Source organism: Ylistrum balloti, unplaced genomic scaffold (assembly GCF_031769215.1).
Source record: "Ylistrum balloti isolate Yb309-2 unplaced genomic scaffold, AGI_CSIRO_Ybal_v1 Utg371748, whole genome shotgun sequence".
In the NCBI taxonomy this organism is placed as follows: Eukaryota; Metazoa; Mollusca; class Bivalvia; order Pectinida; family Pectinidae; genus Ylistrum; species Ylistrum balloti.
The window spans coordinates 196,611-222,678 of NW_026782876.1; the positions used below are offsets into that span (position 1 = coordinate 196,611).

At 37.8% G+C, this 26,068-nt stretch overlaps 1 protein-coding gene across 1 annotated transcript; it reads left to right on the forward strand.

Moving 5' to 3' along the window:
- Positions 1 to 7,724: 7,724 nt before the first annotated feature.
- LOC132563492 (probable serine/threonine-protein kinase roco4) lies at positions 7,725 to 25,697 on the forward strand (the record flags this gene model as incomplete). The annotated part of the gene is made up of 5 exons (XM_060228251.1): positions 7,725 to 8,079; positions 10,107 to 10,340; positions 11,907 to 12,040; positions 12,344 to 12,675; positions 24,740 to 25,697. Coding segments are annotated over exons 1-5 (2,013 nt in total), but the record flags the coding sequence as incomplete, so codon positions are not given.
- Between the last annotated feature and the right edge of the window lie 371 nt (positions 25,698 to 26,068).

Below are 26,068 nucleotides of genomic sequence, written 5' to 3' on the forward strand. Positions count from 1 at the left end.
CTCAAGTCACAATATGTATTTACCATTGTCTATTGAAAGCTGAAGATTTCAGAGTTTTGTGTCCTGAATTTGTTAGACTGAATTTGATAGAAATCTGAACATCTATCAGATTTCCTATACTACCACTTACGTCTAGAGTGATATTAAATTGTGATTACCATTTCTTATTTCATCTCCGGCTTGTTATGATTGGATCGGAAAACAGAACGTGAGTAGTCAATTTTTAGCACGACAAATAATGAACAGAATGTCTTAATTCATTTGTTTCATTTCTACATTTTATATCTATTTCAGTAATAACACAATATTGGCTTGAATACGATATATCAGTTATTGATTCCGTATGACATATATACTTCTGAATATGGCGTTGAAACGTTCGTGTTTCCTTGTGAATTGTATTTCTTTTAATTGATTGTAAAAACATTGACATAGACTGTTATGAGTTTATTTGCTTTGCAATAGAACTTGATGATATATCAATTTTATTTCTCAAGTCACAATATGTATTTACCATTGTCTATTGAAAGCTGAAGATTTCAGAGTTTTGTGTCCTGAATTTGTTAGACTGAATTTGATAGAAATCTGAACATCTATCAGATTTCCTATACTACCTCTTACGTATAGAGTGATATTAAATTGTGATTACCATTTCTTATTTCATCTCCGGCTTGTTATGATTGGATCGGAAAACAGAACGTGAGTAGTCAATTTTTAGCACGACAAATAATGAACAGAATGTCTTAATTCATTTGTTTCATTTCTACATTTTATATCTATTTCAGTAATAACACAATATTGGCTTGAATACGATATATCAGTTATTGATTCCGTATGACATATATACTTCTGAATATGGCGTTGAAACGTTCGTGTTTCCTTGTGAATTGTATTTCTTTTAATTGATTGTAAAAACATTGACATAGACTGTTATGAGTTTATTTGCTTTGCAATAGAACTTGATGATATATCAATTTTATTTCTCAAGTCACAATATGTATTTACCATTGTCTATTGAAAGCTGAAGATTTCAGAGTTTTGTGTCCTGAATTTGTTAGACTGAATTTGATAGAAATCTGAACATCTATCAGATTTCCTATACTACCACTTACGTCTAGAGTGATATTAAATTGTGATTACCATTTTTTATTTCATCTCCGGCTTGTTATGATTGGATCGGAAAACAGTTGGTAAGTAGTCAATTTTTAGCACGACAAATAATGAACAGAATGTCTTAATTCATTTGTTTCATTTCTACATTTTATATCTATTTCAGTAATAACACAATATTGGCTTGAATACGATATATCAGTTATTGATTCCGTATGACATATATACTTCTGAATATGGCGTTGAAACGTTCGTGTTTCCTTGTGAATTGTATTTCTTTTAATTGATTGTAAAAACATTGACATAGACTGTTATGAGTTTATTTGCTTTGCAATAGAACTTGATGATATATCAATTTTATTTCTCAAGTCACAATATGTATTTACCATTGTCTATTGAAAGTTGAAGATTTCAGAGTTTTGTGTCCTGAATTTGTTAGACTGAATTTGATAGAAATCTGAACATCTATCAGATTTCCTATACTACCACTTACGTCTAGAGTGATATTAAATTGTGATTACCATTTCTTATTTCATCTCCGGCTTGTTATGATTGGATCGGAAAACAGGACGTGAGTAGTCAATTTTTAGCACGACAAATAATGAACAGAATGTCTTAATTCATTTGTTTCATTTCTACATTTTATATCTATTTCAGTAATAACACAATATTGGCTTGAATACGATATATCAGTTATTGATTCCGTATGACATATATACTTCTGAATATGGCGTTGAAACGTTCGTGTTTCCTTGTGAATTGTATTTCTTTTAATTGATTGTAAAAACATTGACATAGACTGTTATGAGTTTATTTGCTTTGCAATAGAACTTGATGATATATCAATTTTATTTCTCAAGTCACAATATGTATTTACCATTGTCTATTGAAAGCTGAAGATTTCAGAGTTTTGTGTCCTGAATTTGTTAGACTGAATTTGATAGAAATCTGAACATCTATCAGATTTCCTATACTACCACTAACGTCTAGAGTAATATTAAATTGTGATTACCATTTTTTATTTCATCTCCGGCTTGTTATGATTGGATCGGAAAACAGGACGTGAGTAGTCAATTTTTAGCACGACAAATAATGAACAGAATGTCTTAATTCATTTGTTTCATTTCTACATTTTATATCTATTTCAGTAATAACACAATATTGGCTTGAATACGATATATCAGTTATTGATTCCGTATGACATATATACTTCTGAATATGGCGTTGAAACGTTCGTGTTTCCTTGTGAATTGTATTTCTTTTAATTGATTGTAAAAACATTGACATAGACTGTTATGAGTTTATTTGCTTTGCAATAGAACTTGATGATATATCAATTTTATTTCTCAAGTCACAATATGTATTTACCATTGTCTATTGAAAGTTGAAGATTTCAGAGTTTTGTGTCCTGAATTTGTTAGACTGAATTTGATAGAAATCTGAACATCTATCAGATTTCCTATACTACCACTTACGTCTAGAGTGATATTAAATTGTGATTACCATTTCTTATTTCATCTCCGGCTTGTTATGATTGGATCGGAAAACAGGACGTGAGTAGTCAATTTTTAGCACGACAAATAATGAACAGAATGTCTTAATTCATTTGTTTCATTTCTACATTTTATATCTATTTCAGTAATAACACAATATTGGCTTGAATACGATATATCAGTTATTGATTCCGTATGACATATATACTTCTGAATATGGCGTTGAAACGTTCGTGTTTCCTTGTGAATTGTATTTCTTTTAATTGATTGTAAAAACATTGACATAGACTGTTATGAGTTTATTTGCTTTGCAATAGAACTTGATGATATATCAATTTTATTTCTCAAGTCACAATATGTATTTACCATTGTCTATTGAAAGCTGAAGATTTCAGAGTTTTGTGTCCTGAATTTGTTAGACTGAATTTGATAGAAATCTGAACATCTATCAGATTTCCTATACTACCACTAACGTCTAGAGTAATATTAAATTGTGATTACCATTTTTTATTTCATCTCCGGCTTGTTATGATTGGATCGGAAAACAGTTGGTAAGTAGTCAATTTTTAGCACGACAAATAATGAACAGAATGTCTTAATTCATTTGTTTCATTTCTACATTTTATATCTATTTCAGTAATAACACAATATTGGCTTGAATACGATATATCAGTTATTGATTCCGTATGACATATATACTTCTGAATATGGCGTTGAAACGTTCGTGTTTCCTTGTGAATTGTATTTCTTTTAATTGATTGTAAAAACATTGACATAGACTGTTATGAGTTTATTTGCTTTGCAATAGAACTTGATGATATATCAATTTTATTTCTCAAGTCACAATATGTATTTACCATTGTCTATTGAAAGCTGAAGATTTCAGAGTTTTGTGTCCTGAATTTGTTAGACTGAATTTGATAGAAATCTGAACATCTATCAGATTTCCTATACTACCACTTACGTCTAGAGTGATATTAAATTGTGATTACCATTTCTTATTTCATCTCCGGCTTGTTATGATTGGATCGGAAAACAGATCGTGAGTAGTCAATTTTTAGCACGACAAATAATGAACAGAATGTCTTAATTCATTTGTTTCATTTCTACATTTTATATCTATTTCAGTAATAACACAATATTGGCTTGAATACGATATATCAGTTATTGATTCCGTATGACATATATACTTCTGAATATGGCGTTGAAACGTTCGTGTTTCCTTGTGAATTGTATTTCTTTTAATTGATTGTAAAAACATTGACATAGACTGTTATGAGTTTATTTGCTTTGCAATAGAACTTGATGATATATCAATTTTATTTCTCAAGTCACAATATGTATTTACCATTGTCTATTGAAAGCTGAAGATTTCAGAGTTTTGTGTCCTGAATTTGTTAGACTGAATTTGATAGAAATCTGAACATCTATCAGATTTCCTATACTACCACTAACGTCTAGAGTAATATTAAATTGTGATTACCATTTTTTATTTCATCTCCGGCTTGTTATGATTGGATCGGAAAACAGAACGTGAGTAGTCAATTTTTAGCACGACAAATAATGAACAGAATGTCTTAATTCATTTGTTTCATTTCTACATTTTATATCTATTTCAGTAATAACACAATATTGGCTTGAATACGATATATCAGTTATTGATTCCGTATGACATATATACTTCTGAATATGGCGTTGAAACGTTCGTGTTTCCTTGTGAATTGTATTTCTTTTAATTGATTGTAAAAACATTGACATAGACTGTTATGAGTTTATTTGCTTTGCAATAGAACTTGATGATATATCAATTTTATTTCTCAAGTCACAATATGTATTTACCATTGTCTATTGAAAGTTGAAGATTTCAGAGTTTTGTGTCCTGAATTTGTTAGACTGAATTTGATAGAAATCTGAACATCTATCAGATTTCCTATACTACCACTTACGTCTAGAGTGATATTAAATTGTGATTACCATTTCTTATTTCATCTCCGGCTTGTTATGATTGGATCGGAAAACAGCATGTGAGTAGTCAATTTTTAGCACGACAAATAATGAACAGAATGTCTTAATTCATTTGTTTCATTTCTACATTTTATATCTATTTCAGTAATAACACAATATTGGCTTGAATACGATATATCAGTTATTGATTCCGTATGACATATATACTTCTGAATATGGCGTTGAAACGTTCGTGTTTCCTTGTGAATTGTATTTCTTTTAATTGATTGTAAAAACATTGACATAGACTGTTATGAGTTTATTTGCTTTGCAATAGAACTTGATGATATATCAATTTTATTTCTCAAGTCACAATATGTATTTACCATTGTCTATTGAAAGCTGAAGATTTCAGAGTTTTGTGTCCTGAATTTGTTAGACTGAATTTGATAGAAATCTGAACATCTATCAGATTTCCTATACTACCACTAACGTCTAGAGTAATATTAAATTGTGATTACCATTTTTTATTTCATCTCCGGCTTGTTATGATTGGATCGGAAAACAGTTGGTAAGTAGTCAATTTCTTATCATGACAAATAATGAACAGAATGTCTTAATTCATTTGTTTCATTTCTACATTTTATATCTATTTCAGTAATAACACAATATTGGCTTGAATACGATATATCAGTTATTGATTCCGTATGACATATATACTTCTGAATATGGCGTTGAAACGTTCGTGTTTCCTTGTGAATTGTATTTCTTTTAATTGATTGTAAAAACATTGACATAGACTGTTATGAGTTTATTTGCTTTGCAATAGAACTTGATGATATATCAATTTTATTTCTCAAGTCACAATATGTATTTACAATTGTCTATTGAATGCTGAAGATTTCAGAGTTTTGTGTCCTGAATTTGTTAGACTGAATTTGATAGAAATCTGAACATCTATCAGATTTCCTATACTACCACTAACGTCTAGAGTAATATTAAATTGTGATTACCATTTTTTATTTCATCTCCGGCTTGTTATGATTGGATCGGAAAACAGAACGTGAGTAGTCAATTTTTAGCACGACAAATAATGAACAGAATGTCTTAATTCATTTGTTTCATTTCTACATTTTATATCTATTTCAGTAATAACACAATATTGGCTTGAATACGATATATCAGTTATTGATTCCGTATGACATATATAACTTCTGAATATGGCGTTGAAACGTTCGTGTTTCCTTGTGAATTGTATTTCTTTTAATTGATTGTAAAAACATTGACATAGACTGTTATGAGTTTATTTGCTTTGCAATAGAACTTGATGATATATCAATTTTATTTCTCAAGTCACAATATGTATTTACCATTGTCTATTGAAAGTTGAAGATTTCAGAGTTTTGTGTCCTGAATTTGTTAGACTGAATTTGATAGAAATCTGAACATCTATCAGATTTCCTATACTACCACTTACGTCTAGATTGATATTAAATTGTGATTACCATTTCTTATTTCATCTCCGGCTTGTTATGATTGGATCGGAAAACAGGAGGTGAGTAGTCAATTTTTAGCACGACAAATAATGAACAGAATGTCTTAATTCATTTGTTTCATTTCTACATTTTATATCTATTTCAGTAATAACACAATATTGGCTTGAATACGATATATCAGTTATTGATTCCGTATGACATATATACTTCTGAATATGGCGTTGAAACGTTCGTGTTTCCTTGTGAATTGTATTTCTTTTAATTGATTGTAAAAACATTGACATAGACTGTTATGAGTTTATTTGCTTTGCAATAGAACTTGATGATATATCAATTTTATTTCTCAAGTCACAATATGTATTTACCGTTGTCTATTGAAAGCTGAAGATTTCAGAGTTTTGTGTCCTGAATTTGTTAGACTGAATTTGATAGAAATCTGAACATCTATCAGATTTCCTATACTACCACTTACGTCTAGAGTGATATTAAATTGTGATTACCATTTTTTATTTCATCTCCGGCTTGTTATGATTGGATCGGAAAACAGAACGTGAGTAGTCAATTTTTAGCACGACAAATAATGAACAGAATGTCTTAATTCATTTGTTTCATTTCTACATTTTATATCTATTTCAGTAATAACACAATATTGGCTTGAATACGATATATCAGTTATTGATTCCGTATGACATATATACTTAACATCTATTACATAAGTAGTGTAAAATTCTCGTCTTAGTTTCGATTGCTGAAACGATTAATGCTGACAAATATGGAGGCGACTTCAAAACTTTGTTATGTTTTATGAAAGATAATATCTCTAAGAGTTACATTACCTTCACAGAGACCACTCTATCCATCAGTTAGGTTTCTTCGAAATATAGCGTTGAAACGATCATGTTTCCTTGTGATTTGCATCTCTTGTAATTTATTGTTTCAATTATCTGCCTTAGATAATGGAAGTTTATCAAAGTATCATTAAGATGAGTGATTTTTACTGCCAAAATCAGAATTAAATTTTCATTGGATGACAAAATAAAAAAATTCAGTTGAGTGCCGATGTTTTAATACAGATACCTTCAACAGTGGTCTATAATTAACTATAATACGCTTACCATTGATCTGAATTTAATAATTCGCAATTGCTAATCAGTGAAATGTCACTTCTTTATTTGAAATGATATGCATAATACATGAATACTGAAAAAAGTTAGAAATAATTCTTTAAATAACAATGCTGACGAGATGAAGATATTTGTAAACCAGTACCTAGATTTATACCATTACCGAGGGGCTAAAGTTAGCAGGTGATTTATTTGATATTCCATTAACGAATCGAGCGGATTGGATATCTGAATACCCGTTATCGAATCTCCAATCCCAAGGATTCCTTATTTGAATATCCAGTCTTCAATTCTAATTTCAGCCACCTACGTGTCTGGCATAAGCAAGACAATTTCAGATATATGGTACAAAGTTATATATTAATTAATGTTTACGGCAAAATTTAGGATTAAATTTTCATTGGCAGACAAAATATTTTAACTTAAATTTCAACGATTTATTTTCCTGTTTGGAATATATATATATTGCAACTATATTTCTAATCTAGCACCGTGTTTCAAAATAAATTAACTGATAAATTGATAGAATCATATTGCTTGTGTTAACGCTTTTACTTATGGAAGGTGTGGTACATTTTGTCCCTCTCAATTCAGGTCGCAGAGAATTTAATCAGTATCTAGAAATATACCATGGATTAAAAGAAAAATATCGACACATACGGGTGGTTTTAACCGGCAAAGAAGGTACCGGTAAAACTACCATATGTCGCCGTCTTAAGAATGAATCTGTCGTCCTCAACTCGAGAGAGCCAACTGTAGGAGCTGTGGTACGTCCACAATGTTTCTCAGTTGACTTGAATTCCAGAACATGGAAGTGTGAAAGTAACCGATTGCCTGATGATGTAGTGAAAGCTCGTTTGGGAGCTGTGAGGAGAAACCAAGACACAAGCGAAAAAAATGGTTCCAAAAAAGGTAATGTACAGTAGATTCAGAGTATTAAATGTAATAAGCTTCATCCTTAAAACATAACCTATTTTACACTCGTTTGGCGCTGACCAGAGATCAGTCTGCAAAACATTTAAGAATATCGTAGCTACCAACACTACCAACGATAAAGTTGTACTTATAGAATAGTCAAGCACATATTCCATATCATCAGTCCACAAGTATCCAAATATCATCAAAAGGCATTATATTGAAGAAACACATATTCCATATCATCAGTCCACAAGCATCCAAATATCATCAAAAGGCATTATATTGAAGAAACACATATTCCATATCATCAGTCCAAAAGCATCCAAATATCATCATAAGGCATTATAATGAAGAAACACATATTTCATATCATATTTTTCAATAATAATATTTCTCTTTATTTATTTCAAAATGTGTAAGAGCGTGTTGTTTCAGTTCTGGAACAGGACTAAATAACTGCTAGTATTGGTTACCGTTACTGCCTTTTGCAAATATTTTCTTTTTATCATGATATATACACAAATGAAGTCGAATAGTCGAGAAATTATAAAAGATATACACATGATCACCCACCAAAATATAAACTGACAAATAGTAATATCAGTAGTGTTGAATTCAAGTTTTCTTAACGTAGTAAATTCTCTTTGTATCACTTTATCAGCGCCTCTTTTGTAACCTGCATTTTCCCTACATGTTAGCATGGCAACAGAACTCCACCATGCTAATTATTGCTTGACGTCAAAAGTGTCGTGAAAATAAATTTTATTGTTGAAATAGGTAGCATATAAGTTTCGGCTAGAGCAAACATTTTTACACTGTCTGGTTCGATAGCAGACTCAAGATCAAAGATGCATTAAGAAAACTTAAACATCATTATCCTCCATCACATTTAACATTATAATATTCTACGATGAGACAGTTATATCAAATATTCGAGATACTTTGAAAGCTCTCTCTCTCTCTCTCTCTCTCTCTCTCTCTCTCTCTCTCTCGTAAATTTATAATCTATAATTGATTAAGCTATATGTAGTACTACAAATGATTATCTGATTTCTTCATATTTCATATTCTAATGTTTAATCACGTGACTGTTGTTATATAATTGTATATTTGTATGTAGGGAGAGGTTACAAGGTGTCTGTGTACATGTTTGACGGTAGACTATTGAACAACGGCATTGAGGGAAAAACACATCTAGATATATCACAGAATTACATTGAATCAATGTTTTCGCTAAATAATTCGTGGAATAATAAACAAAATTTAGTTGAGTGTCGATGTTTTAATACAGATACCTACAAAAGTGGTCTGTAATTAACTATAATACACTTACCATTTATCTTAATATATTTACATTTCCGGTGTGTATCCTCTATATAGACCTACCAACGAAATTGACGTTTACACTTCGGTATATTTGTAAAACAGTGCCTAGATTTATACCATTACCTAGGGGCTAAAGTTAGCAGGTGATTTATTTGATATTCCATAAAGGAATCGAGCGCATCGAATATTCGAATACCCGTTATGAAATCTCGAATCTCAAGGATTCGTTATTCGAATATCCAGTCTTCAATTCTAATTTCAGCAACCCACATTACTGCCACAAGCAAGACAATTTCAGATATATGGTACAAAGATATATATCAATTTTCCAATATCACAATAAGAAATGAGAGAGATATATTGTACTTTGCAATTATCAGTTATAATAAAAAGAATAATAAAAAACGATTGGCTTCTTACGTAAACACAATATAAAGAAAATCAAAGTTGAAAAAATTAAATCACGCCAGTTGCAGGACATGCCTAAATGGCTCTAGCACTGATGACGAATTTTCAACATCAAAACCACATGGCGCTAGATATATATCTTGAACGCTGAAATAAAGTAGTTAAGATAGGTATGTTTCACAAAAACAGTTCTGAGATATGAGCTGGAAGCTTGGCACACGTTTATCCAAATACCGTTACTATTAAACTAGCAATAAAAATTACAAATATGTTATTAGTGACCGAAGGCAGCACAAGAAAGCAAGTGTCTGTACGAGAAGTATCTTTTGAACAACATAAAGAGGCAAGAGCAGTCTTAACGGCTTCACGTCATGCTGACTCTGAGTTGGCATTCCTGTCCCTGTGGGATATGGGTGGACAAACGCCTTTCCAGGCTTCACACAACGTTTTTATTTCATCACACGGCGTGTATCTACTAGTCTTTAGACTGACAGACTTTCTCAAAGATAAGCTGGAAACAGGTAAGCAACTGAACAGTGATTTTACACTTGGGGAATTGGTACAGACGTTCACTGCTTAACAAAATACTTGATTTATATTCAATCGTCGAAACCGGCTAGTGCCCGGCTAGTGCAAAATAAAACTCTGCATTGTCAGAGTGAAAAGATCGTTTAATTAATCACGGTTGCATAAATTGATCATCTACAGACTAATTACCCCAAAGATGACCCTCATATAAAGGGTCTTATGTACAAATCGGCAATGTATTATACAATTTATTTTCTCTGCTCTCGTGCAGTTCACTTGGTTTCCTAGTTATTCTAAATGTTCACGAAATGATACAAGTGGGACAATTCTGTAGTAAACATATACATTAAAGATACAAGGCACGGACTTGAAAAGTTATTACAACTAATGTGAACAATACATAGGATTTACAATACAGCATTTTATCTAAGGCATAATCACCATCTTTATTTTAACTCTATATATGTAAATGTGAAGGGTTAATGGTGGGGGTTGTGCTAATTGTATCATTTTTTCTATTCATTTATTATTTTTAATTTATTTATTTAAGGACACACACGTCGATAGAGATTTAAACTTCTTATGGTCTACCTAACATTCGGTTTTACTTGGCAAAGTCTTTCTCGTCATCTTATCCCCAATTAGTTATGTGTGTTTTCTTTGTGTTTTATATAACCACATATCCGTTTTCCACTTTGTTTGTCCTACGAAAATATTAAACTATAGTTTATATACAAAAAGTTTCCTTGTTTAACTATATAGTGCATATATGCAGTAATTGTGTAGTTTCAGACTATATATGTGTATGTAAGTATGTTAATGAAGTCTGAGGGATCCTGTTGATTGACCAATCAGCATTGTCCTGATAGAATGCCATGCTAGGGATTTTTGAGCCCCCACAACATAATATCAGTTATCGAGGGTGATTGAGCAATCCAACATTTATTACACATGCTATTCGTATTATCCCATGTACGCTAATCACGCATTGATTAACCTTATTTGATGATTTTTTATTATAGATGTAATATGGTAGGGGGACATCTCATTCTGATCGCTTTGTTGGATTTGTGCCTGGATATGTCATTTAATTATCGGGGATTTAGTTCTTCGAGAATTCTATTCATTTTATATTCTTAGGGAATTCTAACTCCAGTCTTATAGTAATAGAATATTCTTTTATAATATTATGTTTCAACATATCGTTGAGGGTCTACCTAGTCGTTGATTATTCTACCTCTCATGCAGCTTCTCTGAGGTCACTCACAGAGTCTTTTAGCTTCACTGCAACCGTCCAATGTCTGGTTGCTTTCCTGCGATTTTTTAGTTTTGCACTTGTAGCTACTCTGGGACACCTCAGAGCCTGATTCGTAATTGCAATGAGTCTACGAGTAAGTATTTGATTTGGCCTCTGGTCTCCGTCTCTTTGATTCATCACGTTTGTTCTCTCTATTTTCCACAATACCACCTTTGTCGTTACCTATGTTGTCTAGTTTTGTTTGTCATTATTATTTGTCCTTTTTGTTTTATTGTCAATCATGTATTCACTTTTTATACAGTCCGCCTGAAAAAATGGATCAGAATGATCGGCACGTTTTCCTCAGTTGAACTGAATGCACCTAAAACGAGAACATGTGCTCCTCCGATCATTTTCGTAGGCACGTTTCTTGATAAACTGAAGGAAAACAACGCGGTATGTAATAGCAATTACAAGCTTGTAATATTGAACATTTCAAGCCTAAAACTTAAACATTTTCTAATTATTCTATCGTTTTCCTTTCTTTTGAGGATGCTTTATTTACGGCGCAAGTCATTAATATAGCTATTTCAAAATTCCTTTGACAAAGTGACGGAGTGTCAACAAAAATGTACGATTAATATTGATTAAAATAACTTGTTTCGTAATGTTCAAAACAAACAAAGTTGATAATTTCATCTTTTTAGACATAGCACAAACATGAATATTTTGAAAGATGTGTCTCTAAATTTTCCCCAGGACTACGACAAACAGCAACAGAACATACGGTCAAGTATCTCCAAATTTCCCGAGCTCTCATCTCACCAATTTGTCAAGTTCTGTGCAGTCGACAACAGCCTCGGAAATGAAGCCACAGACCTAAAAATGTTAAGAGATTTAATCACAGAAGTCGCTGTTCATCAGGATCAGTGGGAAAGACAACTCCCTACCACGTGGTTAAAACTCGAGATGGATTTACTTCAAGCAAGAGAAAAAGGAACAAGGATACTCAAAATGGAAGAGATTATCAAGATGAACAAATCATCTACAGCGCCATTGTCTGATGTAAATGAAATCAAACATGCCCTGGAGTAAGTATGTGTGAACCAAAAATGAATAGATACATAAAGCTGTTTCCAATAATAGATGCTGATATCAACATTCTTTATATCACACTTACGTAATCAAACGTTGTATACTGCATTATTCATTATACAGAATTCTATGAGACGCAATTTTAGGCCAAAGTTTCAAAAATTTTATAACAATATGAAGATATCATCATATAATTGTTAAATTTGAACGATATATAAACTTAAGACAAAGGTAAGTATTATGAATGCGTTAACTGTACTACAGTTACTTTGTGCCTTGGGGATATAATGTAAATAATTCCGTTTTAATGATCCTAGCAACAGAAAACTCGAGTTATACCACTACAACTTAACCTTAGTCTACTTCAGTAGGACATTGATATTTCTGAACCACAAAAACCACAAAGGGGTAGGATACTTTATGTAAAATAATCAAAGAGTCTTATTTAAAATTTGAAATGAAATGTTAATTGTTTCATTTTGAACCACACTCCTAAGGTAGGCTTGATATACATGATTCCGCGTTAGACCTTACCAATACGAACTGATAAAACATATATTTATTAAACAGAGGTCGTAGACGTTTATATCTAAGATTCGTTCTCATCCAATGAATTCAAATAGAACACACTATTTGATGGACATTAATCTATTTGAAACTAGAACCCCATCTTCGTCACATAAATCTCTCTTAAAATAAGATAACCAGGCACAGTTCAAACAGTATCCTCAACAGGCAAACACAATATCATCACCAGTCACATCTCACTAAGTATCATCACGAGACACATCTTACACACTATCATCACCAGGCTCATCTCACATAATATTATCACCAGGCACATCTCACACAGTATCATCACTAGTAACATTTCACACAGTATCATCACCCGGCACATCATATACATTATCATCACCAGGCACATCCCACACAGTATCATCACCAGGCACATCATACATAGTATTATCACCAGGCACATGTCACACAGTACCATCACCAGGCACATTTCACAAAATACCATCACCAGGCACATTTCACAGAGTATCACAACCAGGCACATCTCACACAGTATCATTACCAGGACATCATCTCACACATTATCATCACCAGGCCCATCCCACACAGTATCATCACCAGGCACATATCACACATTATCACCACACACAGTAACATAACACATATAGTATTATCACCAGGAACATCTCACACAGTATCATCACCATTCACATCTTATACAGTATCATAACCAGACACATTTCACAGAGTATCATCACCAGGCACATTTCATATTGTACCATCACCAGGTACATCTCAAACAGTACCATCACCAGGCACATTTCACAGAGTATCAATACCTGGCACATCTCACACAGAACCATTAATAGTAACATTTCACACATTATCATCACCAGGAACCTCTCACACAGTATCATCATCATGTACATCAAACATAGTATTATCACCAGGCACATTTCATATTGTGCCATCACCATTTACATCTCACACAGTGTCATCACCACTCACATCTCGCACAGTGTCATCACCAGTAGTATCATCACCAGGCACCTCTCACACAGTATCATCAACCGGCACATCCCACATAGTATTATCACCAGGCACATCTCACATAGTATCATCACCAGGTACAGGTCACACAGTATCATCACCAGGCACATGTCACACAGTATCATCAGCGGGCACCTCTCACACAGTATCATCACAATTCACATCTCACACAGTATCATCACCAGGCACATGTCACACAGTATCATCATCAGGCACATCTCACACAGTATCATCACCAGGCACATCTCACACAGTACCATCACCAGGCACATCTTATACAATATCATCACCAGGCTCTTCTTACACAGTATCATCACCAAACATCTCTCATACAATATCATCACCAGGCATCCCTCACACAGTATCATCACCAGACACATCTCACACAGTATCATCACCAGACACATCTTATACAGTATCATCACCAGACACACAAAGTATTATCACCAGGCACATCTCACACAGTATCATCACCATTCACATCTCATACAGTATTATCACCAGGCACATCTCACATATTATCATCACCAGGCACATCTCACACAGTACCATCACCAGGCACATGTCACACAGTACCATCACCAGGCAAATGTCACACAGTACCATCACCAGGCACCTCTCACATAGTATCATTAACCAGACACATCTCACACAGTATCATCACCAGACACATCTCATACAGTATCATCACCAGGAATCCCTCACACAGTATAATCACCAGGCTTCCCTTACACAGTATCATCACCAGGCACATGTCACACAGTATCATCACCAGGCACATCTCACACAGTATCATCACCAGGCATCCTTCACACAGTATCATCACCAGGCTTCTCTCATATAATATCATCACCAGGCATCCCTCACACAGTATCATCACCAGGCTGATCTCACACAGTATCATCACCAGACACATCTTATAAAATATCATCACCAGACACATCTTATACAGTATCATCACCAGGCATCCCTCACACAGTATCATCACCAGACACATCTCACACAGTATCATCACCAGACACATCTCATACAGTATCATCACCAGGCATCCCTCACACAGTATCATCACCAGGCATCCCTCACACAGTATCATCACCAGGCACATCACTAGACACATCTCACACAGTATCATCACCAGACACATCTCACATAGTATCATCACCAGGCACATGTCACACAGTATCATCAAATTACACATCTCACACAGTATCATCACCATTCACATCTGATACAGTATCATCATCAGGCTGATCTCACACAGTATCATCACCAGGCACATCTCACACAGTATCATCACCAGGCACATCTCACACAGTATCATCACCAGGCACATCTCACACAGTATCATCACCAGGCACATCTCACACAGTATCATCACCAGGTATATCTCACAAATTATTATCACCAGGCACATCTCACACAGTATCATCACCATTCACATCTCATACAGTATCATCACCAGGCATCCCTCACACAGTATCATCACCAGGCATCCCTCACACAGTATCATCACCAGGCAGATGTCACACAGTATCATCACCAGGCACATGTCACACAGTATCATCACCAGGCACATCTCACACAGTATCATCACCAGGCACATCTCACACAGTATCATCACCAGGCACATCTCACACAGTATCATCACCAGGCACATCTCACATAGTATCATCACCAGGCACATGTCACATAGTATCATCAAATTACACATCTCACTAAGTATCATCACCATTCACATCTCATAGAGTATCATCACCAGGCTCTTTTTACACAGTATCATCACCAGGCATCCCTTACACAGTATCATCACCAGGCATCCCTCACACAGTATCATCACCAGGCACCTTTCAAACAGTACCATCACCGGACAAATATCACACAGTGTCATCACCAGGCACATATCACACAGTATCAGCACCAGACACATGTCACACAGTATCAACACTAGGTACAACCCACACAGTATCATCACCAGGTATATATCACATATTATTATCACAAGGCACCTCTCACACAGTACCAACACCAGGCACATATCACACAGTATCATCACCAGGCACATGTCACACAGTATCATCATCAGGCACATCTCACACAGTATCATCACCAGGCACCTCTCACACAGTATCATCACCAGACACATCTCATACAGTATCATCACCAGGCATCCCTCACACAGTATCATCACCGGGCATCCCTCACACAGTATCATCACCAGGCACATTTCACACCGTGCCATCGCCATGCACATGTCACAAAGTATCATCAACAGGTACAACCCACACAGTATCATCACCAGGCATCCTTCACACAGTATCATAACCAGGCTTCTCTCATATAATATCATCACCAGGCATCCCTCACACAGTATCATCACCAGGCACATATCACACAGTATCATCACCAGGCATCCCTCACACAGTATCATCACCAGGCATCCCTCACACAGTATCATCACCAGGCCTCACTCACACATTATCATCATCAGGCACATCTCACATAGTATCATCACCAGGCACATGTCACACAGTATCATCACCAGGCACCTCTCACACAGTACCATCATCGGACCCATCTCACACAGTATCATCACCAGGCATCTTATACAGTATCATAACCAGACACATTTCACAGATTATCATCACCAGGTCACACTGTATCATCACCAGGCACATGTCACACAGTATCATCACCAGGACACATCTCACACATTATCATCACAGGCACATGTCACACAGTCATCATCATTCACATCTCACACAGTATCATCACCAGGCACATCTACACAGTATCATCACCAGGCACAGTACCATCACCAGGCACATATCACACAGTATCATCACCAGGCACATGTCACACAGTATCATCACCAGGCACCTCTCACACAGTACCATCACCGGACACATCTCACACAGTATCATCACCAGGCACATGTCACACAGTATCATCATCAGGCACATCTCAAATAGTATTATCACCAGGCATATCTCACATAGTATCATCACCAGGCACAGGTCACACAGTATCATCACCAGGCACATCTCACACAGTATCATCACCAGGCACATCTCACACAGTATCATCACCAGGCACATGTCACACTGTATCATCACCGGGCACCTTTCACACAGTACCATCACCGGACACATCTCACACAGTATCATCACCAGGCAAATGTCACACAGTATCATCATCAGGCACATCTCACACAGTATCATCACCAGGCATATCTCACATAGTACCATTACCGGACACATCTCACACATTATCATCACCAGGCACATGTCACACAGTACCATTACCGGACACATCTCACACATTATCATCACCAGGCACATGTCACACAGTATCATCATCATTCACATCTCACACAGTATCATCACCAGGCACATCTCACACATTATCATCACCAAGCTCTTCTGACACAGTGTCATCACCATACACACACATCTCACACAGTATTATCACCAGTCATCTCTCACACAATATCATCACCAGGCACATCTCACACAGTATCATCACCAGGCACATCTCACACAGTATCATCACCAGACACATCTCACACAGTATCATCACCAGGCATCCCTCACACAGTATCATCACCAGGCACATATCACAGTATCAGCACCAGACACATGTCACACAGTATCATCAACAGGTACAACCCACACAGTATCATCACCAGGTATATCTCACACAGTATCATCACCAGGCAAATGTCACACAGTATCATCAGCAGGCACCTCTCACACAGTATCATCAACCGGCACATCCCACATGGTATTATCACCAGGCACATCCAGGCAAATGTCACACAGTATCATCACAAGGCACATTTCACACAGTATCATCACCAGGCACCTCTCACACGGTACCATCACCGGAAACATCTCACACAGTATCATCACACAGTATCCTCACCAGGCAAATGTCACACAGTATCATCAGCGGGCACCTCTCACACAGTACCATCACCGGACATCATCATCACCAGGCACATGTCACACAGTATCATCACCAGGCACATCTCACACAGTATCATCACCAGGCACATCTCACACAGTATCATCACCAGGCACATCACACAGTATCATCACCAGGCATCTCACACAGTATCATCATCATCATCACAGGTATCATCACATCTCACACAGTATCATCACCAGGCACATCTCACACAGTATCATCACCAGGCACATCTCACACAGTATCATCACCAGGCACATCTCACACAGTATCATCACCAGGACACATCTCACACAGTATCATCACCAGGCACATCTCACACAGTATCATCACCAGGCACATCTCACACAGTATCATCACACAGTATCATCATCACCAGGCACATCTCACACAGTATCATCACCAGGCACATCTCACACAGTATCATCACCAGGCACATCTCACACAGTATCATCACCAGGCATCACACAGTATCATCACCAGGCACATCTCACACAGTATCATCACCAGGCAACTCTCACACAGTATCATCACCAGGCACATCTCACACAGTATCATCACCAGGCACATCTCACACAGTATCATCACCAGGCACATCTCACACAGTATCATCACCAGGCACATCTCACACAGTATCATCACCAGGCACATCTCACACAGTATCATCACCAGGCACATCTCACACAGTATCATCACCAGGCACATCTCACACAGTATCATCACCAGGGACATCTCACACAGTATCATCACCAGGCACACCTCACACAGTATCATCACCAGGCACATCTCACACAGTATCATCACCAGGCACATCTCACACAGTATCATCACCAGGCACATCTCACACAGTATCATCACCAGGCACATCTCACACAGTATCATCACCAGGCACCTCTCACACAGTATCATCACCAGGCACATGTCACACAGTATCATCACCAGGCACATCCCACATAGTATTATCAAGAGGCACATCTCACACAGTATCATCACCATTCACATCTCATATAGTATCATCACTAGGCTGATCTCACACATTATCTTCACCAGGCACATCTTACACAGTACCATCACCAGGCACATATCACACAGTATCATCACCAGGCACATGTCACACAGTATCATCACCAGGCACCTCTCACACAGTATCATCAACCGGCACATCCCACACAGTATCATCATCAGGTACAACTCACACAGTATCATCACCAGGCAAATGTCACACAGTATCATCATCAGGCACATCTCACACAGTATCATCAACCGGCACATCCCACATAGTATTATCACCAGGCACATCTCACATAGTATCATCACCAGGCACATGTCACACAGCTCACACACATCACAGTAGCATCACCAGGCAAATCTCACACAGTATCATCACCAGGCACATCTCACACAGTATCATCACCAGGCTTATCTCACACAGTATCATCACCAGGCACATCTCACACAGTATCATCACCAGGCACATCTCACACAGTATCATCACCAGGCACATCTCACACAGTATCATCACCAGGCACATCTCACACAGTATCATCACCAGGCACATCTCACACAGTATCATCACCAGGCACATCTCACACAGTATCATCACCAGGCACATCTCACACAATATCATCACCAGGCACATCTCACACAGTATCATCACCAGGCACATGTCACACAGTATCATCATCTCACACAGTATCATCACACATCTCACACAGTACCATCACCGGACACATCTCATACAGTATCATCACCAGGCACATCTAACACAGTACCATCACCAGGCACATCTTACACAGTATCATCACCAGGCACATGTCACACAGTATCATCATCAGGTACAACCCACACAGTATCATCACCCAGTATCATCACACAGTACCACATCTCACATCACACAGTATCATCACCAGGCAGATGTCACACAGTATCATTACCAGGCACATATTACACAGTATCATCACCAGGTACAACCCACACAGTATCATCACCAGGCACAGGTCACACAGTACCATCACCGGACACATGTCACAGAGTATCATCACTAGGGACATTTCACACAGTATCATCATCAGGCACATCTCACACAGTATCATCACCAGGCATCCCTCACACAGTATCATTACCAGGCAACCCTCACACAGTATCATCACCAGGCAGATGTCACACAGTATCCTCACACAGTATCATCACCAGGCACATGTCACACAGTATCATCACCAGGCACATCTCACACAGTATCATCACCATCTCACACATCACAGGCACATCTCACACAGTATCATCACCAGGCACATATCACACAGTATCATCAAATTACACATCTCGCACAGTATCATCACCATTCACATCAGATACACAGTATCATCACCAGGAATCCCTCACACAGTATCGTCACCGGGCATCCCTCACACAGTATCATCACAAGGCACATTTCACACAGTATCATCACCAGGCACCTCTCACACGGTACCATCACCGGAAACATCTCACACAGTATCATCACCAGGCACATGTCACACAGTACCATCACCAGGCACCTCTCACATAGTATCATCACCAGGCACTGGTCACATAGTATCATCACCAGGCAAATGTCACACAGTATCATCATCAGGCACATCTCACACAGTATCATCATCAGGCACATCTCACACAGTATCATCACCAGGTCACACATCATCATCTCACAGAGTATCATCACCAAGCACATCATACAGTATCATCACCAGGTACATCTCACACAATATCATCATCAAACACATCTCACACAGTATCATCACCAGTAACATTTCACAAAGTATCATCACCAGGTACATCTCACACGGTATCATCACTAGGAACAAATCACACTGTATAATCACCATGCACATCTCACACTTTAGCGCCAGACACATCTCACACAGTATCATCAACAGACACATCTCATACAGTATTATCACCAAGCACATATCACATATTATCATCACACATCACACAGTACCATCACATCTCGCACAGTGTCATCACCAGGCACATCCCAAACAGTATCATCACCAGGCATACGTCACACAGTATCATCACCATTCACATCTCATACAGTATCATCACCAGGCTGATCTCACACATTATCATCACCATGCACATCTCATACAATATCATAACCAGGCACATCTCACACAGTAGTGTCATCATCAGGCACATTTCAAACAGTATCAACATCAGTCTAATCTCACACAGTATCATTACAAGGCACATCTCACACAGTATCATTACCAGGCACATCTCACACAGTATCCTTACAAGACACATCACACACATTATCATCACCAGGCACCTCTCACACAGTATCATCAACCGGCACATCCCACATAGTATTATCACCAAGCACATCTCACATAGTATCATCACCAGGTACAGGTCACACAGTATCATCACCAGGCACATCTCACACAGCACCATTACCGGACACATCTCACACAGTATCATCACCAGGCATATCTCACACAGTATCATCACCAGGCACATCTCACACAGTATCATCACCAGGCACATCTCACACAGTATCATCACCAGGCACATCTCACACAGTATCATCACCAGGCACATCTCACACAGTATCATCACCAGGCACATCTCACACAGTATCATCACCAGGCACATCTCACACAGTATCATCACCAGGCACATCTCACACAGTATCATCACCAGGCACATCTCACAGAGTATCATCACCAGGCACATCTCACACAGTATCATCACCAGGCACATGTCACACAGTATCATCATCACCGGGCACCTTTCACACAGTATCATCACCAGGCAGATGTTACACAGTATCATCACCAGGTACATGTCACACAGTATCATCACCAGGCACCTTTCACACAGTACCATCACCGGACACATCTCACACAGTATCATCACCACACATCTCACACAGTATCATCACCAGGCACATCTCACACAGTATCTTCACCATTCACATCTCATACAGTATCATCACCATTTACATCTCATACAGTATTATCACCAGGCACATCTCACACACATCTCACACAGTATCATCACAAGGCACATTTCACACAGTATCATCACCAGGCACCTCTCACACGGTACCATCATCGGAAACATCTCACACAGTATCATCACCAGGCACATGTCACACAGTATCATCATCAGGCACATCTCACACAGTACCATCACCAGGCACCTCTCACATAGTATCATTAACCGGCACATCCCACATAGTATTATCAAGAGGCACATCTCACACAGTATCATCACCATTCACACAGTATCATCACCAGGCACATGTCACACAGTATAATCATCAGGAAAAACACACACAGAACCAACAACAGACACATCACACACAGTATCATCACCAGGCACATCTCACACAGTATCATCACCAGGCACATCTCACACAGTATCATCACCAGGCACATCTCACACAGTATCATCACCAGGCACATCTCACACAGTATCATCACACAGGTCATATCATCACAGTATCATCACCAGGCACACAGTATCATCACCAGGCACATGTCACACAGTATCATCACCAGGCACATCTCACACAGTATCATCACCAGGCACATCTCACACAGTATCATCACCAGGCACATCTCACACAGTATCATCACCAGGCACATCTCACACAGTATCATCACCAGGCACACCAGTATCATATCATCACCAGGCACATCATCACACAGTATCATCACCAGGCACATCTCACACAGTATCATCACCAGGCAGATGTCACACAGTATCATCACCAGGCAGATGTCACACAATATCATCACCAGGCACATCTCACACAGTATCATCACCATTCACATCTCACACAGTGTCATCACCATTCACCTTTCACACAATATTATTACCAGGCACATCTCACAAAGTCACCAGGCACATCTCACACAGTACCATCACCAGGCACATCTCACACAGTATCATCACCAGACACATCTCACACAGTATCATCACCAGACACATCTCATACAGTATCATCACCAGGCATCCCTCACACAGTATCATCACCAGGCCTCACTCACACATTATCATCATCAGGCACATCTCACACAGTATCATCACCAGGCACCTCTCACACAGTATCATCACCAGGCACATGTCACACAGTATCATCATCAGGCAAATCTCACACAGTACCATCACCAGGCACCTCTCACACAGTACCATCACCAGGCACATCTCACAAAGTATCATCACCAGGCACATGTGACCCAGTATCATCAGCAGGCACATCTCACACAGTATCATCACCAGGCACATCTCACATGGTATCATCAACAGGCCCGTCTCACACGGTATCATCACCAGCCACGTCCCACACAGTATCATCACCAGGCACATCTCACACAGTACCATCACCAGGCACATCTCGTTCAATATCATGCCCAGGCACATCTCACACAGTATCATCACCAGGCACACATATCACACAGTCTCATCATCAGGCACATCTTACATAGAATTCTTACCAAGCACATTTTACACGGTATAATCACCATGCACATCTCACACAGTATCATCACCAGGACACATCTCACACACACTCACACAGTATCATCACCAGGCATCCCTCACACAGTATCATTACCAGGCAACCCTCACACAGTATCATCACCAGGCAGATGTCACACAGTATCATCACCAGGCACATATCACATAGTATCATTACCAGGCACATCTCACAAAGAATCATCAGTATACACATCTCACAGAGTATTATCACCAGGTAAATGACATTCGCTATCACAAGTAGACGGAGCTTACACATTATCACCACTCTTCTCAGCTTAGGACCGGCTCATTCAGTAATAAAAAAGTGATCAGGTTACAACCTACAGAGTATCTCCACCAGTCAAGCTCATACCGTATCATCACAAGGTACAACACATATATATCTCCACCGGGAGCAATATCACCGTGTCTGACGTCTGTATATTCTTGTAGGCACGAAGCACGTGATATGATGCATATGGTAAATGGAATGTAGGAATGGTAACTATAGTATTATTAGGCTGTTATTCGTTACTTAAAATGCTATCGACAATCTCAGGCATGCCTCAGATGTAATTGTATTGTTATTGTCGTCGAAAACATTTTAATAGTGATGATTATAAGTATCATGATATTACCAACTTACATAACCATTACAGATAAGATGATTAATGGAGGAAATGATGACAAGCTAACCAGTTTCCGATTTCCCCTTATCATATGAATTTGGTGACGTCATCCCGGTTGTGTAAAATATATCTTATTCAATAATATATAATTTCTTTCCGATATTTTTTTTTCATTTGAATTTTTTTAAAGTCAAAATACATTACTTCGAAAAACGAATAACTGTCCAAATCCAATTTGTCCGGAAATGTAAATTTTGGTAGTTATATGGTATAAATTATTGTGCTTAAAAACTGGAAAGTATTTTGATATTGATTGATTTCTATTTTATTTCTTTATTATGTAGATCATATGTTTATTTTTGGAGTAAAATAACACATTTAATTTTAGATATCTTCACTGCACAAGGTCTGTGATTTATTTTCGGGAGTTTGACTACGTCATCAACGACCCCCAGTGGCTTGCCGATTTCTTCAGTATCCTGATTACCGATGACCAGTTTCTCCCAAAAGACGACCTTTCAATGATCAAGCACCAGGAGCAGTACCAAACAAAGGGCGAGTTGACACAGGAACTGATTAACGGTCTCTTACGTCTGGAGAAGAATAAAGCTTTCCTTCCACATAAATCCATTCTTTTGGCGCTGATGGAAAAATTTGGGTTGATAGTGAAAATGCTGATCTCAGGACCCGAAACTGAACATCCACAGTTCAGTGAGACGTTCACCATTCCAAGTAAACTGGTGGAGCTTCAAGACATCGACGTAATAACCAGAGAAATCACCAGCCTGAAGAGTAGATCGCTTGGTGTTTCTAAAGCATTATGCTTCGTATTCAACGATGTTTATGTTCCTGATGAGTTGTTTCATAGAATCTTTGCCCACATCCTGAGGACGTACAAGCCGACATCATTGTCAACAAGAAGCCTCCAAACAACAACTGAAATAGACCAGACGGGGTCGAGCAGTGGTAACGTTTGTCTTTATAGAGGTTTTGGATGTTTCGAGATCAACGACCTCTGTAGAATGATCCTATCCATGCAGCCTGAGAGGTCCACTATTGTCGTGACTGTATTCAGTCCAACGGAAACGCATCTTCCCGCAGATTGTGGAAAAGACGTCAGGCTCTCAATCGAAGGGATTATTCGTGACGCATTGGAAATGAGTGACCAGCAGCACTTTCAACATACACACAAACTACACTGTAGTTTTTCCCTGAATCCATACGACACCCCTGTAGACCTGTACGGCATCAACCGCTCAGAGAAGGGTGTGCCTTGTAAAGGGGGGGATTGTCACGGACAACACCTACTGGTTAAAACGGACACAGCGTTTTGGCACATTACAGAGGTAAATCAAATGTTTTTTCTTCTCCTGACACTATATAACCAGGTATATTAATTCCTTGTCGGCCCGACTGACTGGCTGGCTGGTTGGCTGGCTAGCTGGCTGGCTGAATGACTGACTGGCTGACTGGCTTGTTGACTGTTTCTCTGTTCGATCCACCTGACGTTTTCTATTACATCTGGCCTCCCCACTTCCGAGGAATATTTTCGTAAATATAAAATATATTCTTAACTGCTGCGTTTGCAATTTCTATGTAATACCTTAGAGATTAGTCTTGTCAGAGCTCCAGAAAATTTGGCATAAAAAATTGTGTAGTTCTATGGTGGCAATTTGTGTATTCTTAACCCTAACCTTACTAGAAACCAAAAATCGGT